A 17,723-nucleotide genomic window follows, 5' to 3' on the forward strand; every position below is an offset into this window, starting at 1 on the left:
ATAATCATCAATAAAAGTGATGAAGTACTTTTCACCTCCAAAAGTTGGAACGTCAAATGGTCCACAAATATCTGTATGTATGATTTCAAGAAGCTGTGTACTTCTTGTGGCTCCTTTCTTAGTGTGTTTAGTTTGCTTACCTTTAATGCAATCTATACACATTTTCTTATTGGTAAAATCAAGATTCGGAATTACTCCATCTTTTACCAATCTTTTAATTCTTTCATAAGAAATATGTCCTAATCTTTTATGCCACAAGAAATATGAGTCATCAGTACATGTTTTATTTTTAAGTCTACTCTCAGAATACAAGGAGAGATGTGTCTCATAAGGTTGATCAGCCAGTTGTAACATATAAAGACCATCAACTAATATTCCAGAACCAATTCGTTTAGAGTTCAGAAATATATTAAAACAACCATCTCCTTGAGTAGATTTAAAACCAGCCAAATCAAGTTTGCTTACAGAAACTAAATTACGGGAAATAGATGGAACATAAAGAGTCTGATATAAATCTAGACAAAATCCACCATCTAAAATGAGACGATAGGTGCCAACAGCTTCAACTGGTGCCTTGTCTCGATTTCCCATCAGTAAGTAGCTTTCACTTGAATTTATGGTCTGGATCGTAAAGAATCCCTGTACGGAATTCGTTACATGTACATTAGCACCGCTATCAATCCACCAAGTTTTGGAAGAAACATAAGTCAGATTTGATTCGAAAAAGCTTACGGAACCCATAGGATTACCTTTCTTTTCGAACCATTCTCTTCGTTTAGGGCAATCTTTCTGAAAGTGTCCAACCTTTTTACAAAAGTTGCACCTGTAATCTTTCTTTGCCTTTTTTCTTCGGATTAACTTGATCGGAATCGGTCATTGTGGGTTGTGCTCTTTGATGGCTCTTTTTATGCCTAAACCCAACTTTAGGTCCAACTCCTTGAACATGATGGGAAACTTTAATTCCTTCACGACCAAGTCTAGCCTCCTCTTGGACTAGTTTATTAGCCAATTCAGTAGATGTCCACCTTTCATCAATTGCATTATAATTGATCTGAAAGGGTCCATACTGAGGAGGTAGTGAATTTAGGATAAATTGGACAAGAAATGAATCGTCCACACTCATTCCTAAATTCTTTAGTTTAGCCGCAAGGTTGGTCATTTCAATGCAATGTTCATGCATAGACCTTGTCCCATCATACTTAATGGTTGTAAGATCTGCCATAAGTTTCCCTGCAAGGGATTTCTCTGCAGTCTTAAACCGTTCCTCTATAGCTGCTAGATAATCTATAGCTTTATCTGCATCTGGAAGGGAAGTTTTGATATTGCTAGCTATGGTCATTTTTAAAAACATCATGCTTAATCTGTTCGCTTTCTCCCAAGCTTTATGGAGAGCCTTTTCTTCCTCAGTACTAATTATAGTTAAGGGATCTAGCTCTTCTTCACGAAGTGCCAAATCCATATCTAGTACTCCTAATGTGAACTCAACTTTCTCTTTCCATTCTGAGAAGTTGGTTCCAGTGAGGATCGGAACAGTAGAGACCATAGATGGCAAATTAGCAGGAAATGATGCTGCAATTTAGAGATATAACAAGCTTTAATTGAGGTTCATAATTTAAACAACACATTAACAAAATTATTGAATGCATATGACTTCAAATTATAATGCTCCTGTGGGTAGTCATTATAATATATCCTAATGTCATAGCTTTCAGAAAATTTTTCTTTAATGATGTATCAGATTAATTAAGCTATATGTGGATATACTTAATTAACTCATGTACAAACATTCTAATAAATTATTGATCATGTTTTATGTCAATAGCCTACCTGTGGGTAGCTAATTAATACATAAACATATCAAAATTTAAATATTTTGGTTTTCTATGTGCATATCATTATATGATAAAAACCATTATGGTTATATCAATTTCTTAATTATGCACATTAAGATAAACCAATCTTTTATACTTATATATATATATATATATATTTATTTAAACATATATTGTAACTTGAAACTTAAATCATACAAAATTCAAGTGTACAAACATCATAACTTAAAGCCTTAATTTTCAGTTCATTAAACCATAAATCTATTATTCTTAATGGATTAATTAGATGTTCATAACCATAAGCTCTGATACCACATGTTAAACATACTTTTAACATGAACCCTAAGATCTTAAACATCTATATTAATCACATAATAGAATCATAAAGAGGGTTAAAGTAATACCTCCACTCATTGTAGAAATGATGCTTCCTTGAATGGTTTCTTCTTCTTCAATGGCTTGAAGGCTTGAAAAGAAACTCTTAGATGATCTTTAGGTGGAAGATAAGGTTTCTCTCCCCTTTCCTATAAACTCTTTTCTTTATGTGTTGTTTTTTTTCTTGTGATGATTTGTGATGGAGCAAACCATCTATTTATAGGTGGGAAGAGGACCTTACTCCTCATTAGGGTTTTGTCTCATGATTTAATCTCAACCATCCATCATAGTAGAGATGAAGACAATGGTGACAAGTGTGATAACAAGTGTCTAGTATTGCTTCAAACACAACATGCAACTTCACACTTGTCCTCTTATAAGCTTTAGCATGACATGTAGCTTAATACTTGTCTTTATAAGCATAAGCTTAACATGTAGCTTAACACATGTCCTTTTGCTTCCCAAATGATTAAAATATAACAAACCCAATTAAATAACCTACTAACTATAAGACCACATACATGGGTAAGAAATCATTATTTTCTTACACGAACGCCACTGATTCCACCTCATTTATTTGAGACCTTGCTGCGGCTTACATTCCCTGCCACATCCGCAAGAGAAGAGGTAGGTTGTATTTAATTGGACTTATATTTTATAGAAACAAAAACCTTGTTGCGTCTATGGAATATTCTGATCATAAGGGTTTGTATGCACACAGGCTACTACTAGTAGGTTTGAGGCAATTTATCCCTTGTTGAAGGAAGTAGCTCTTGCTAAGACATCAGAAAAAAAAACGATAAAACAGATATACACTTTATCTTTGAAATTATCTGGAGAAGAAGGTATTATTAATTAGTAACAAACTAAACCTTGAATTCATATAGAGTTGTAATCTGTAACCGTTGTTGTTGTTGTTGTTGTCGGCAGACAATCCAGTTTTAGCAAAGGAAGCTACCGCAATCGCTATCCGGTCTCTGACCGAATTCGTTGATTGCTGGAACCACTGGGATAATATCTACAAGGAGAATCTAAAAGAGAGTCTTACTTTACTTAAAAAGCTTCTAAGCCGATGCAAGGACAGTCCACTAGGAAGCAAGGCAATGATTCCACATATATTCACTTTGTCGTTTTGGTGATTTGGATCAGACAGGTGGGCTTACGCTAAAGGATTGGGCCGGTAAATGTTAAATAGGCCCTAGTTTGGTCTGCTAAGAATAAGCCCTGGAATTTAAACGACAAGGACACTGTCGCTTTGGTCGGTCACACACATGATGCGTGAACCGTACAAGCTTGTCTTGTTCCACCCTGCAAGGCAGCGACAGAGTGCTATTAAAGGAGTGAGGAGCAGAGGGAACAAAGCAGAGAAGCATTTGGCGTTACATTACAGAGAAAGGACTGAGTGGTTAGAGAGAGAGAAAACCGAGAGCGGGTGAGAGAGACTTTTGTCTTCTTCGTTGTTCTTGTTCTTTCTTGGGGGTCTTGTTCTTTGTAAGGTGAGAGACGTGAGCTTGGGGTGAGATCGTTCAAGTTGTATTTGCTACTCTGATACTCCTTGTGGACCAGTTTCAGGTTCACCGAGACGTACCAGGATCACATTGATCCTGGGAACTCGTATATCCTCGTGTCTCTTTACTTTCTTGCACAACAAACACACAAACCTGCAACAACACAAAACAGAGCACAAGGAAACACAACCTGTTAGTCTTACTTGGTAGTTACTCGGTTAAATACTCAAGGAAAAACCTAACAGTGGTATCAGAGCAGCAAGGTTCGAGTATTCTAACTGAAGAAAGAGTAGATCTACAAGGAACTCTACAAGTCAGAGGTGGTCGCTGTACTAAACTCAGAAAGGTTCAACCTTTAAGGTACATTTCTTCACCAAGTTTGGTTTTTTATGTATCTGGGTTATTTCTGAAGTAGTTACAGAAACAAAGTTGGAAAGTTAGAGTCTTGTTAGGAGTTCTGGTTGTGTGGTTGGTGTTACGCGAGTTTTGCTAAGACAGTGTGTTGGTTTTGTCTTTTGTGTTGGGTTTTGTGGTGTGAGCCTCAAGTTCTGAAGAGGTCTCAGAAATGGAACCTACACAAGGCAGATCTGACGTGGAGAAGTTCGATGGAGAAGGTGACTTCGCTCTGTGGAAACACAAGATGTGCGCACAGCTGGAAATCTTGGGCCTTTAGTCTGTACTTAAATCACCACCAGCAGAAGGTACTGAAGAAAGGATGGTGAAGACTCAGAAGGGGTTGCGAAGTCAGACCCGAAATGGCTAGATAAAGACAGGAGGGTGAGAAATCTCTTGAGCCATAGTCTGGGAGATATGGTGCTTAGAAAAATCATGAAGGAGCCAACCGCATATGCTATGTGGACAGCCCTAGAGAACAACTATCAGGCTAAGACATTACCCCACACCGGTTCTATCTTAAGCAAAGGTTCTTTAGTTTCAAGATGGAGGAGGACAAGAATCTAGATAAGAATCTAGACACCTTCAATAAGCTCATATCAGACTTATCAAGCCTAAACGTGGACATGAGCGAGGAAGATACAGCTGCGATCCTCATGAACAGTTTGCCTAAGAGGTTTGACAACCTCGTACACACCTTGAAGTATAGCAACAAAGACAAGGACTTTGTCACTCCCAAGGAGATCATCACGTCAGCATATTCTATAGAATTGGAGCTGAAGGATAAGGGGGTACTGAAGAAGCCTGCAGAAGAAGGGTTGTTTATACAAACAAGAGGCAGAACTGAAAAGAAGACGCAGCCAAAGGGAAAAACAGACTCAAAAGGCAAGTCTAAGACCAAGAAAAGGACTTGCTGGATTTGTGGTAGTGAAGACCACTTGAAGAAGGACTGTCCGAAGAAGAACCAAGCAAGCACTAGTCAGAAGGGCGAAGCAGGCATTGCACAAGCTCAAGGTGTTGAACCGTTGATGTTGACTGTTTCAGAATATCAACCAAAAGATGCTTGGATCTTGGATTCTGGATGTTCTTACCACATAACATTCAGAAGAGACATGATGTTTGATGTAGAAGAGGTCAATGGAGGAAGAATTCGGATGGGAAACGACACTTATTGTGAAATCACAGCAATTGGGAAAGTCAAAATTGTAAACTACAATGGGACGGAAGTAGTGTTGACTCAAGTCAGATACTCTCCTACAGCAAGAAGAAATCTAATCTCTCTGGGACAGTTGGAATCAAACGGATGTTGGTTCAAGTCTAAACATTTTAGACTTCAAGTGTTCAAAGGACATAGAGAAGCTCTCGCAGGAAATTATAGAGACACACTATACTTTCTAGAAAGAAAGGCGGAGCTTGAGCAGGTTAATGCAGCTGAAAGAACAGTGAACACAACCGCTTTATGGCATAGCAGACTGGGTCATACAAGTGAAAAGGTGTTGAAGCTGTTGGTTATAAAGGGATTACTCAAAGGGAATGAGATAGCAGAATTGGGGCAATGTGAAGATTGCATTCTGGAAAAATCTCATAGATTATCATTCAAAACTGGCAAGCATACTTCGAGTGAAACCCTCGAGTATGTGCATTCTGACCTTTGGGGCTCTCCAAACGTGACACCAAGCTTAGCAAAGTGTCAGTACTAAATATCGTTTGTAGACGACTTCTCTAGAAAAGCATGGATTTATTTTCTCAAGACGAAAGATGAAGCTTTCTCCAGATTCGTTGAATGGCTTGCTCTAGTTGAAAATCAAAGTGAAAAGAAGCTGAAGGCTCTAAGAACAGACAATGGTCTGGAGTACTGCAACAAAGTCTTTGATGACTATTGTAAGGAGAAAGGGATATTAAGGCACAAAACATGTCCTTATACCCCTCAACAAAATGGGGTAGCAGAGAGATTAAATCGGACAGTGCTTGATAAGGTAAGAAGCTTACTGAGTGAAACTGGATTAGGAGAATCATTCTGGGCAGAAGCTTCGTCTACAGTCGTGTATGTGATGAACAGAACTCTATCCACTCCATTAAACTTTCAGATTCCTGAAGAGGTTTGGACAGGAAGGAAACCGGAGTATGATCACTTAAGAAGGTTTGGCTGCTTGGTTTACTATCATGTCGATCAAGGAAAGTTGAAACCAAGAGCCAAGAAGGGGGTGTTCATGGGGTATCCGCCAGGAGTTAAAGGTTACAGAATTTGGAGTAGTGAGGACAGAAAATGCATTGTTAGTCGAGATGTAATGTTTTGTGAAGATATTCTGTACAAGGATATCGGAAAATTGCCTGAAACTGAAGAGGCAATATCTGAGAAACATGGGAAACAAGTAACATTCATTCTACCCAGTGAAACTACAAGGGGTGAGTCTTCTGGATCCACAAATGAGGCAACATCAGAGGAAGGTGGAGCTCCCATAGGAGAAGGTGGAGCCCCCTCAGAGAATGGACCAGAAGAGGAAGAATCAGAAGACGATTCGGGAAATGACAGTAATGAGCTCAGAAACTACCAACTTGCACGAGACAGAGAAAGAAGAGTAAACATCAAACCACCAAGCAGGTTTGATGATGGAGATGTTGCGGGTTTTGCTCTCACCATGTCTCAACTCATAAATGCTGAAGAGCCTAAAACCTATGAGGAAGCAATTAGCTGTAAAGATAGGCTAGAGTGGATTGCTGCTATAGAGGAAGAGATGAGCTCACATCACAAAAATCAAACATGGATCGATGTGAGCCGAGCAGAAGGTATGAGAACCATTGGTTGTAAGTGGATTTTTAAGCTTAAACCGGGAATACCAGGGGTGGAAGGACCTAGATACAAAGCTAGGCTAGTAGCAAAAGGGTTTTCTCAGATTGAAGGTATATATTACCATGAAGTTTTTGCACCAGTGGTCAAACACATCACCATACGGTTGGTGTTGTCTATGGTAGTGTACAGAGACCTTGAATTGGAGCAAATGTATGTAAAAATGGCGTTTTTACATGGAAAGCTAGAAGAGAAGATCTTCATGGAACCACCACAAGGGTATGAGAATGGGGATCAAGTCTGTTCACTACAGAAAGCTCTATACGGATTGAAGCAGTCTCCAAGGCAATGGAACCTAAGGTTCGATCAGTTTATGAAATCTCAGAAGTATGAGCGGAGTCAGTATGATTCGTGTGTTTACTTCAAGTGTTTGAAAGGTGATGAATATGTCTATCTACTACTCTACGTAGATGACATGTTATTGGTTGCTAAAGACAAGGCAGAGATTTCAAGACTGAAGGAAGTATTGAGCAATGAGTTTGAGATGAAGGACCTCGGAAATGCAAAGAGGATTTTGGGTATGGACATTACCAGAGACCGAGAGAAAGGTGTATTGTTACTGTCTCAAGAAAGCTACCTAGAAAAGGTTCTAGTAACCTTTGGAATGGACAATGCGAGACCAGTTCAGACTCCTATGGGAGCAGAATTCAAGCTATCTGGAACAAGACCGGAAGCTAAAGAGGAAGCTGAGGCAGAAATGAGAAGCATACCTTATGCGAGTGCTGTTGGCAGTCTCATGTACTCCATGGTTAGGACACGGCCGGACATTGCATACGCAGTAGGACTGGTAAGTCGGTTCATGAGCTCCCCTTGCAAAGAACATTGGAAAGCAGTTAAGTGGGTGTTGCGGTATATAAGAAACACATCAGATTTCAAGCTCACATTCACAAAGTCAAAAGAGTTTAAGGTTGTAGGCTACTGTGATAGTGACTATGCAGCTGATTTGGATAAAAGAAGATCAATTACCGGGTATGTCTTCCAAGTCGGAGGAAATACGATCAGCTGGAGGTCGGGTCTTCAACAAGTGGTAGCCCAATCAACAACCGAAGTAGAGTATATGGCACTCTCAGAAGCTGCCAAAGAGGCTCTGTGGTTGATGAGGATAGTGAGCGAGCTCGGAATTCCGCAAGAGCGAGCTGAAATCTTCAGTGATTCCCAAAGCGCCTTATGTTTGGCCAAGAACAGTGTACACCACGAAAGAACAAAGCACATCCAGGTGCGGTATCATTTCATTCGAGATGAAATTGAGAAGGGTACATTGAGGGTTTCGAAGATCAACACAAAAGAGAATCCGGCCGATTTGTTGACAAAATCGATACCGGTGAAGAAATTTGAGGAAGGTCTGAGTGACTTGAAAGTGCTTCGGCACTGATTCATAGCTCGGTGAAGAGCTAGGGTTCCGTCGGTGAAGATGGAACGGTGGTTTCTGGTGGTGAAATCAGAAACACGAAGGGGGTCGACTCTTCGGTTGGTCTGTCTGAGCAAATCAAGGTGGAGATTGTCGTTTTGGTGATTTGGATCGGACAGGTGGGCTTACGCTAAAGGATTGGGCCGGTAAATGTTAAATAGGCCCTAGTTTGGTCTGCTAAGAATAAGCCCTGGAATTTAAACGACAAGGACACTGTCGCTTTGGTCGGTCACACACATGATGCGTGAACCGTACAAGCTTGTCTTGTTCCACCCTGCAAGGCAGCGACAGAGTGCTATTAAATGAGTGAGGAGCAGAGGGAACAAAGCAGAGAAGCATTTGGCGTTACATTACAGAGAAAGGACTGAGTGGTTAGAGAGAGAGAAAACCGAGAGCGGGTGAGAGAGACTTTTGTCTTCTTCGTTGTTCTTGTTCTTTCTTGGGGGGTCTTGTTCTTTGTAAGGTGAGAGACGTGAGCTTGGGGTGAGATTGTTCAAGTTGTATTTGCTACTCTGATACTCCTTGTGGACCGGTTTCAGGTTCACTGAGACGTACCAGGATCACATTGATCCTGGGAACTCGTATATCCTCGTGTCTCTTTACTTTCTTGCACAACAAACACACAAACCTGCAACAACACAAAACAGAGCACATGGAAACACAACCTGTTAGTCTTACTTGGTAGTTACTCGGTTAAATACTCAAGGAAAAACCTAACACACTTTTTCTTTAAATTTAGCTCGAGAAGGTATTTATTAGTAACTATATCCAAACCTTGATGAATCCTTGAGTTTTCTGCTGCTTCCCTTCTCTTTCTTCTCCAAGTAGCTAGAGTTCTCATACTTGTTACCGTTGTTTCTAGGAAATCCTGTTTTACCCCAGCAAGCTACAGCAATTGCTATCGGGTCTCTGACCGTTATCCTTGATTACTGGAAGGACAATCTCTGTGAGGAGAATCTAAAAGCTTGTGTTTCTCTTCTTAAAAAGCTTGTAGAGAAATGTGAAGATCATCACTCTCTCGAAGGATCATCATCACCACTGTCNGGTGAGAGAGACTTTTGTCTTCTTCGTTGTTCTTGTTCTTTCTTGGGGGGTCTTGTTCTTTGTAAGGTGAGAGACGTGAGCTTGGGGTGAGATTGTTCAAGTTGTATTTGCTACTCTGATACTCCTTGTGGACCGGTTTCAGGTTCACTGAGACGTACCAGGATCACATTGATCCTGGGAACTCGTATATCCTCGTGTCTCTTTACTTTCTTGCACAACAAACACACAAACCTGCAACAACACAAAACAGAGCACATGGAAACACAACCTGTTAGTCTTACTTGGTAGTTACTCGGTTAAATACTCAAGGAAAAACCTAACACACTTTTTCTTTAAATTTAGCTCGAGAAGGTATTTATTAGTAACTATATCCAAACCTTGATGAATCCTTGAGTTTTCTGCTGCTTCCCTTCTCTTTCTTCTCCAAGTAGCTAGAGTTCTCATACTTGTTACCGTTGTTTCTAGGAAATCCTGTTTTACCCCAGCAAGCTACAGCAATTGCTATCGGGTCTCTGACCGTTATCCTTGATTACTGGAAGGACAATCTCTGTGAGGAGAATCTAAAAGCTTGTGTTTCTCTTCTTAAAAAGCTTGTAGAGAAATGTGAAGATCATCACTCTCTCGAAGGATCATCATCACCACTGTCTGAAGAATATACTTTTCTTACCTATTCAATAGGAAGCAAGGCAATCAAACAAGTCACTCTAGAGATATTCAGTTTGTCTTTGAAATTAGCTAAACATGTTACAGGAAACCCAGTTTTAGCCGAGGAAGCTACATCAATCGCTATCTGGTCTCTGACCGAAAACGTTGATTGCTGGAAGCGCTGGAACAATCTCTATAATAAGAAGAACCTTNTTCTTGCACAACAAACACACAAACCTGCAACAACACAAAACAGAGCACATGGAAACACAACCTGTTAGTCTTACTTGGTAGTTACTCGGTTAAATACTCAAGGAAAAACCTAACACACTTTTTCTTTAAATTTAGCTCGAGAAGGTATTTATTAGTAACTATATCCAAACCTTGATGAATCCTTGAGTTTTCTGCTGCTTCCCTTCTCTTTCTTCTCCAAGTAGCTAGAGTTCTCATACTTGTTACCGTTGTTTCTAGGAAATCCTGTTTTACCCCAGCAAGCTACAGCAATTGCTATCGGGTCTCTGACCGTTATCCTTGATTACTGGAAGGACAATCTCTGTGAGGAGAATCTAAAAGCTTGTGTTTCTCTTCTTAAAAAGCTTGTAGAGAAATGTGAAGATCATCACTCTCTCGAAGGATCATCATCACCACTGTCTGAAGAATATACTTTTCTTACCTATTCAATAGGAAGCAAGGCAATCAAACAAGTCACTCTAGAGATATTCAGTTTGTCTTTGAAATTAGCTAAACATGTTACAGGAAACCCAGTTTTAGCCGAGGAAGCTACATCAATCGCTATCTGGTCTCTGACCGAAAACGTTGATTGCTGGAAGCGCTGGAACAATCTCTATAATAAGAAGAACCTTAAAGTTAGTGTTGCTCTTCTTAAAAAGCTTGTAGACGAATGGAAGGATCATTCCCTCAAATTGACATCATCACCAAGTGATACTCTCACTCTCAGTCAAACTATGAAGAGCTTCATGCTAAAGGTAATTAATTACCTCTTATTCTTCTAAGCTAAATAATTTCTTCACCTTCCACTCAGTTGTAATTTCATCTCGTAAGTAACCTGTGATGTTTTTAGAACAAAAAAGCCGTCACTGGAAGAAAAGCCAAAGCTTCTCTTTTTAAAGAAGCTGACGAATCCTGCAAAGTGATATCTAGGAGACTCCCTCGTGGAAGTATCAGCCTCAAAGGTACAACCATTACTCTTGTGCTTCTAGTTGCTACTCTGGTTCTAGCCGCTGTCGCACTTGTTTTATCTTCCAACCCATAGGAGGCTACAGCCGAGCTGCACATATAGGTCCAAAATGCAAACACCCCATCTTTCAAGAACTTATTAAGAGAGGAGAAAAGAAAAAACAAAAACTGAGGAAGAAGATAAGTAGAGAGAGGTATAACTCCTTATTGTCGTGAGGGTTTTGTTTGTATGTTCGGTTTATTTTGTTTTGAGTTTGATAGTCTGATTATGTTAGAAAATACAGCCGTAAGCCGAAGAAATTAAGAACTTAAGAAAATGAATCCAAAATATATATACACTAGAGTCTTAAGATATTAAAATAGACCGTTTCTTAAAATAGATATTTTTTAAAAAATGCAATCGTAAGATATTAAAATCCAGAGTATATACATCAAGGGAATCTGAATCCCCATCAGTTGCTGGAAAACAATGGTGTCTTGGACGCAGAAGTGCCTCAGTTCTAAGTGTGTATTATACATGGTTGAAAGTTGAAACTAGGCATAACCAAAATTTAATCGTAACCGTTTTTCGGGCCATAACCGTATAAACTGGTTAAAAATTGTAACCGTAAATATATAGTTAAATTCTATTTATCATAACTATTAATTAACTATAATCGTATCAAAATTGTTGGTTTATCGCATAGTTAAACCATAATTTGTTAACCGTTTTAAAAACGTAATAAAATATACTAATACAATAGTTATTTATTTAATATGAATCATATGATATTTAGAAATATGAGTACACTAAAAGAACATATTAATTACAAAAAAATAATATCAATTATATTATATTATCAAATAATATCAACCATATCATATTATAAAACAAGATGAGGACCCGCCCGATGTGCGGGTTTAAAGTTTTGTAAATTAAATTAAATTTAACAAAAATATATTAAAATATGTTGTATACTATTTATAAATTTTATTTTTGTTATAATACACTGATTTATATCATTTACAAATTTTTTATGCATGTTACTATTAAAAGTGTATTTTTTACACCTAAATATACTCTATGTTACAAATATATTCTTTGTCACCACCTAGAAAATGTCTATGTGAACACATTAAACCAATTATTTTATTTTCACTTCTGCATAGTTTTTTAATTACTAAAATTGTTGGCTCAAAAAACATTTTGAATTAAAAAATATATTAAATAATATACTAATCAATGATGTATCATCACAATAATGTATGACCACCATGGAGAAAACTCGGCTCCGCCCTCATCCCTTATGGAGAGAACCTTGCGTCCAACCTCCTCCACCATGGAGAGAACCTTGGCTCTGCCTTCCTCCCTTGGGGAGATAATCTTGCGTCCAACCTCCTCCACTTTCCTCCCTTGGGGAGATAACCTTGTGTCCAACCTTCTCACCATATAGAAAACCTCGGCTCTACCCTCCTCCTGTGTGGAGAGAAAATGTTCATGTCTTTTTGCTATCTCAAAATGGCTTGATCCGACAACCAATGAAAATAAAAATATTTTTCTAACGTCACAAAATCTTTTGATAGTAACTAACATTAAATTTTTCAATGTATTCGTGGAAGTGTCTTTGACACACCATGATGTAGCATCTGCCTCTGTAACGCCTCAACCGCCACCTTGCTTACTGAGCCCATGTCCACTCTCAGTCCATGAGTTCACCTTCCTAAGTGGGCCCTATATCTATTCCCCGCCCCTGGACCCATCCATATTCGATGGCCGGTTTGTTACGTATGGGAGGCTTTAAAAACTTGTTTACCGACCCTACAAATCAACAAATGATATTTTCCTGTATTTTGTCCTCACTCGTATTATTTTCCAATGTGCGGGTTAAAATTTTCGTATATTAAATTAAATTTTATAAAAATATATTAAAATATATTGTATGTTATTTATTAATTTTCTTTTTGCTATATAATATACTGATTTATAATCTATATACAGATCCTTTATTTATGTTACCATTAAAAGTGTATTTTTTATACCTATGTATACGGTATGTTACAAATATATTATTTACCACCACCTAGAAATGTCTATATGAACAAATTATGCCAACTATTATATGTTTCTTTACTTTCACTTTTGCATAGTTTCTTTAATCACTAAAATTGTTGGCTTTAAAAACATTTCAAATAAAAAATAAATTACATCACAATAGTATATGACCAACCATGGAGAGAACCTCGGTTCTGCCCTCCTCTCTCATGGAGAGAACCTTGCGTCCAACCTCCTCCACCATGGAGACAACATTGGCTTTGCCTTCCTTCCCTGGGGAGATAACCTTGCGTCCAACCTCCCCCACCTTCCTCCCTTGAGGAGATAACCTTGCGTCCAACCTCCTTCACCATAGAGAGAACCTCAGCGCTGCCTTCCTCCTATGTGGGGAGAACATGTTCACGTCTTTTAGCTATCTCAAAGTGGCTTGCTCCAACAACCAATGAAACTAAAGACCATTTTCCAACGTCACAAAATCTTTTGCGAATAACTAATGTTAAATTTCTCAATGTAATCGTGAAAGTTTCTTTGACACACCATGATGTAGCCTCTGTCTCCGAGCTCCTATGGATTTATCAACAACGATTTATGTTTTTCCAATCTATCTATGTTTGTTGTAATCTTGTGTTTGATTAGCCTATTTTATCTAACCATTAAGTTGATGACCTTCTTCTCTTTATCTCTTTTTGGGATTGAACGAAGGTAACAATTATGTTTGCACAAAAAAAAAGGTCTATGACCAACCAATCAAGGTTGAGAAATTAGAAGAAAACTAATTTGACATAATTAAAGAAATAAGAGAAAATTATAAGCACGATAATATATGAATCTTAAATAATTTAAAGATGAAAATATAAATTAAATAAAACAATCTAACACTACTACAGTAAATTTTAAAATACAATATTAGAAAGAAAAAAAGATGCATATATTAATCTTCCATTTTTTTTGGTCAGCATATTAATCTTACCTATTCCAAACTGAAAAAATAGAAAGTAAGAGTATATTTTTATTTTTTAAAATATGAAAATTTGTCTTCCCATTTAAAAAGCTTCACCAATATAACAAAGTTGAAAGCAATATTTTTAAATAAATTATTTTGTTAGATGAAAAGTATGAGACGATCTATGTTTATATACAAGTGAGTATTTACATTTTTTAGAATTAATAGTTTACTGTATATTTTCCTTAATCCTTTTTCTATTTCTTTTGTAGAATTAATAACTTAAAATTAAAATATGTAACTAATGTTATAATTTTGAATTTTATGAATTATATATATAATCTCTTTATAATTATTTTTAAAACTACATAATTTTTGTAATGTTTTGATAATTAACTTGTTTTAGAAAAATTTGCCTTCCCATTACAAAAAATTTCCCAATTAAATAAAGTTGAAAGCAGTGTTTTTGAATAAATTATTTAAATATGAGATTATCTATGTTTATATAGAAGTGAGTATTTACAAAATTTAGAATTAATAATTAACTGTATATTTTCCTTAATCCTTTTATATATTTTTTATAGAATTAATAACTTAAAATTAAAAATAAGTAAATAAGATTATAATTTTGAATTTTATGAAATATATATATATATATATATATATAATCTCCTTATAATTATTTTAAAAAACTTTGCCTTTTTCTATAAATTATGTAATTTTTGATAATTATCTTTTTACATTATTAATATTTTTTGAAACAAAATATTTTTTTTGTTGTAATCAAATTTCTTCTGTTAAATATTAATTTTTACACGTGTCAAAATCTAAGATTGATAACTTGACACGTGTTAAAATCTTGTTAATGGCTAACTTTCAAAATCCAACTTTATATAATAAGATAACCGTAGTCGTATATAACCTTAACCGCTTCAATCGGAACCATATGGTCAATATACTGTTTAATAAACGGTTAAACAAAATTTTTAACTGTAACCGATGGTTAATAAATCTTAACCGTGATAATCGTAATCGTGATGGGAATTGTTGTAACTAGTTAGTCTTTGACTGCTTCTTGTTGTTGCTGCTGCTATTGGTTTCAGATTCTTTCTAGCCGAACAGAGACACAAACAGAGCTTCTTCATCAAGTATCACACTTTGTGATGCATAACCGGCGATTAGGAATGGTGGGAGTATGTGAGTTCTTGGAGCCGTTCTTGAATTTCATGGTACTTCGGATTCCACTTGCAGATTCATCGTCATCGTTGTTTGCGAGGGAATTGATTTCATCGATGGCTTCTCTTTGTTGCTCATCAAGCCACGAAGCTCTGCCAATATTCAGATTGCTTATGCGTTGCCTAAGATATATACCGGGGAAACATCTGCAAGTAAGTATACATGATTTAGCAAGACAATAATGGGGTGCGATATTAGGATCCAGTTCTAAATTTCTAATACCTTTCAATCAAGATCATGATTCATGAGCACAGGTATAGAGCTTGTAATGTAGGAAACTTTTCCTGGTTTAGAATCTCATCAGCAGCATATTAAAATCACTTCTCTTTCTGACCTAACAGCGTCCGACGTAGATATGTAAGACAGAAAAAACTTCTTGGTAATAAGATTGAAAAGCTGCTGGATGTGATACGCCTGCTAAAATAGTCCTTAAATTGTTAACACAATTAGTGAAAAAAGTGACTCTCTTGGAATAAATAAATAAATAAATGAGAGGGGAATTTTTACTTGTGCCTTCTTTTTTTTGCCTAATTACTAATTTAACTTGTTAGAAAATTTTACTTGTGCCTTTTTCTTTTGGCTAATCACTAAATATTTTTCATATCTTTCAGGTTTTGTGAAGCAGTAAGAACACTCTTGTAAAAGGAGCCTGTGGCGTTGGATTGAGTTTTTTCATGCCAAGATTTGCTCACTCGGACTGAAGCCTCTGTGAGCTCTGATATGGACAGGTCTCCTACTGGAACCAAGAAGAATGGCTCCTAGGGAGGATACTGAGGTTGCTATCTTCAATATTACATTGTTTCCTGCACACTCCGTGTGATATCCTTGAAAGCTTGTCTTCACACTGTTCCCACATGGAAAGGAAGACAACGTTATAGGTTTACCTCAGCTGTTGGATGAGAGTTCTGAAGATTTTGATGATGATACATGGGGTATAGCTCGACCCATTATAGGTTTGGGGATGTCAGTTGGTGCTGTATACAAAGCTGGGAAGAAAGAGGCTGTTGTAAAGATTTAAAACCTAATTGTATCATGGATCCCATATGCAGATTCTGTTAAGCAAGAATTTGATGACTTTTGAGGACTACATGATGTTGCTTACTCAGCTCATAGGGCAACTCTTTTATTCAAAACATCTTACTTTCTTACTTAGGAAAAAAATGGAGATGCTAGTATTTAGAACCATTTTAATTGATCTAATAGCCTCAGGAAGTTTCCACTCATATCTTCCACTCTCATCCATCCTAAATACATGTCCATAGTCCAAACATACAGAGATACAAACACCAAATAAACAAATACTCAAAATTTATCAAACTATAAATGATACAAAATCTTTAATGTTATCTTCTTTCAGTTTTGGTATACTTCTCTTTCATTCTCATGATGTAAAATCTTTTGTTGCCATAATGGTACGGTTTCACTTTCACATGATGTATCCAGCTATTCCCTGGAGCGTTGAAGTGCCTTTTGCTGTATTTGTTGTTGTAGTCTACAAACTCAGAATCTAGCTTACCTTCCCAACTTTTAGCATCTCCAATAGCTTTTGTAAGACTAATGTTGTCCATATAAAGTGACAAACTATTCTTTGGATCACATCATAGTCACTACTCACTAACCTTCTGGAAGAAATCAAGCTTCTTATCATTGTTCCAAACAAAGGGGTGAAGAAGCACTTGATCAGCGGTCAGACTGAAAATAAGGAATAAATATGGCAAATAATCAGCTATATAAAGAGTGCAAATGATTGCTTTAAAATGAATAAGGCTACAAATGGTTGCTAAAAACTAAAAAAGTTGAAAATATTAGGTATAAAAAAATTGGCTTAAACATTATTCAACTCATTCATCTCCAAAAAATGGATGAACAAGTTGAACATTTTTGCTATATAATTAGTATATTTTTTCAACTAAAGTGAAATGAAAAGGTCTACACTAATTTTATTTTCTTCCAACTTAAATATAACATAAAATTATTGAATGATATTTTTAAAACTTTAATTCCATATACCTAACCCATTTGATGATTCTACCTATAGTTGTAAATTTAGAAATATACCATGAAAAGTTCAACAAAACTCAAAGTGAATTTATCATAACTAGCAATTTTTAACGGGCATATGGAATCACATCATAGTCACTACTCACCAACCTTCTAGAAGAAATCAAGCTTCTTATCATTGTTCCAAACAAAGGGGTGAAGAAGCACTTGATCAGCGGTCAGACTGAAAATAAGGAGTAAATATGGCAAATAATCAGCTAT

The 17,723-nt window shown here is 36.8% G+C and overlaps 1 protein-coding gene across 1 annotated transcript; it reads right to left on the bottom strand.

Annotated features, from left to right (window-relative positions):
• Positions 809-1,339, bottom strand: LOC104715058. The gene has a single exon (XM_010432510.1). The coding sequence runs from the start codon at positions 1,337-1,339 to the stop codon at positions 809-811; it is 531 nt and encodes a 176-aa protein (XP_010430812.1).

This window comes from Camelina sativa, chromosome 9, assembly GCF_000633955.1.
Source record: "Camelina sativa cultivar DH55 chromosome 9, Cs, whole genome shotgun sequence".
NCBI classification, from domain to species: domain Eukaryota; kingdom Viridiplantae; phylum Streptophyta; class Magnoliopsida; order Brassicales; family Brassicaceae; genus Camelina; species Camelina sativa.

What these genes read in the sequence shown, in the direction of transcription:
- LOC104715058 (XM_010432510.1), bottom strand. Translation starts at nt 1,339, where the DNA reads ATGACCATAGCTAGCAATATCAAAACTTCCCTTCCAGATGCAGATAAA.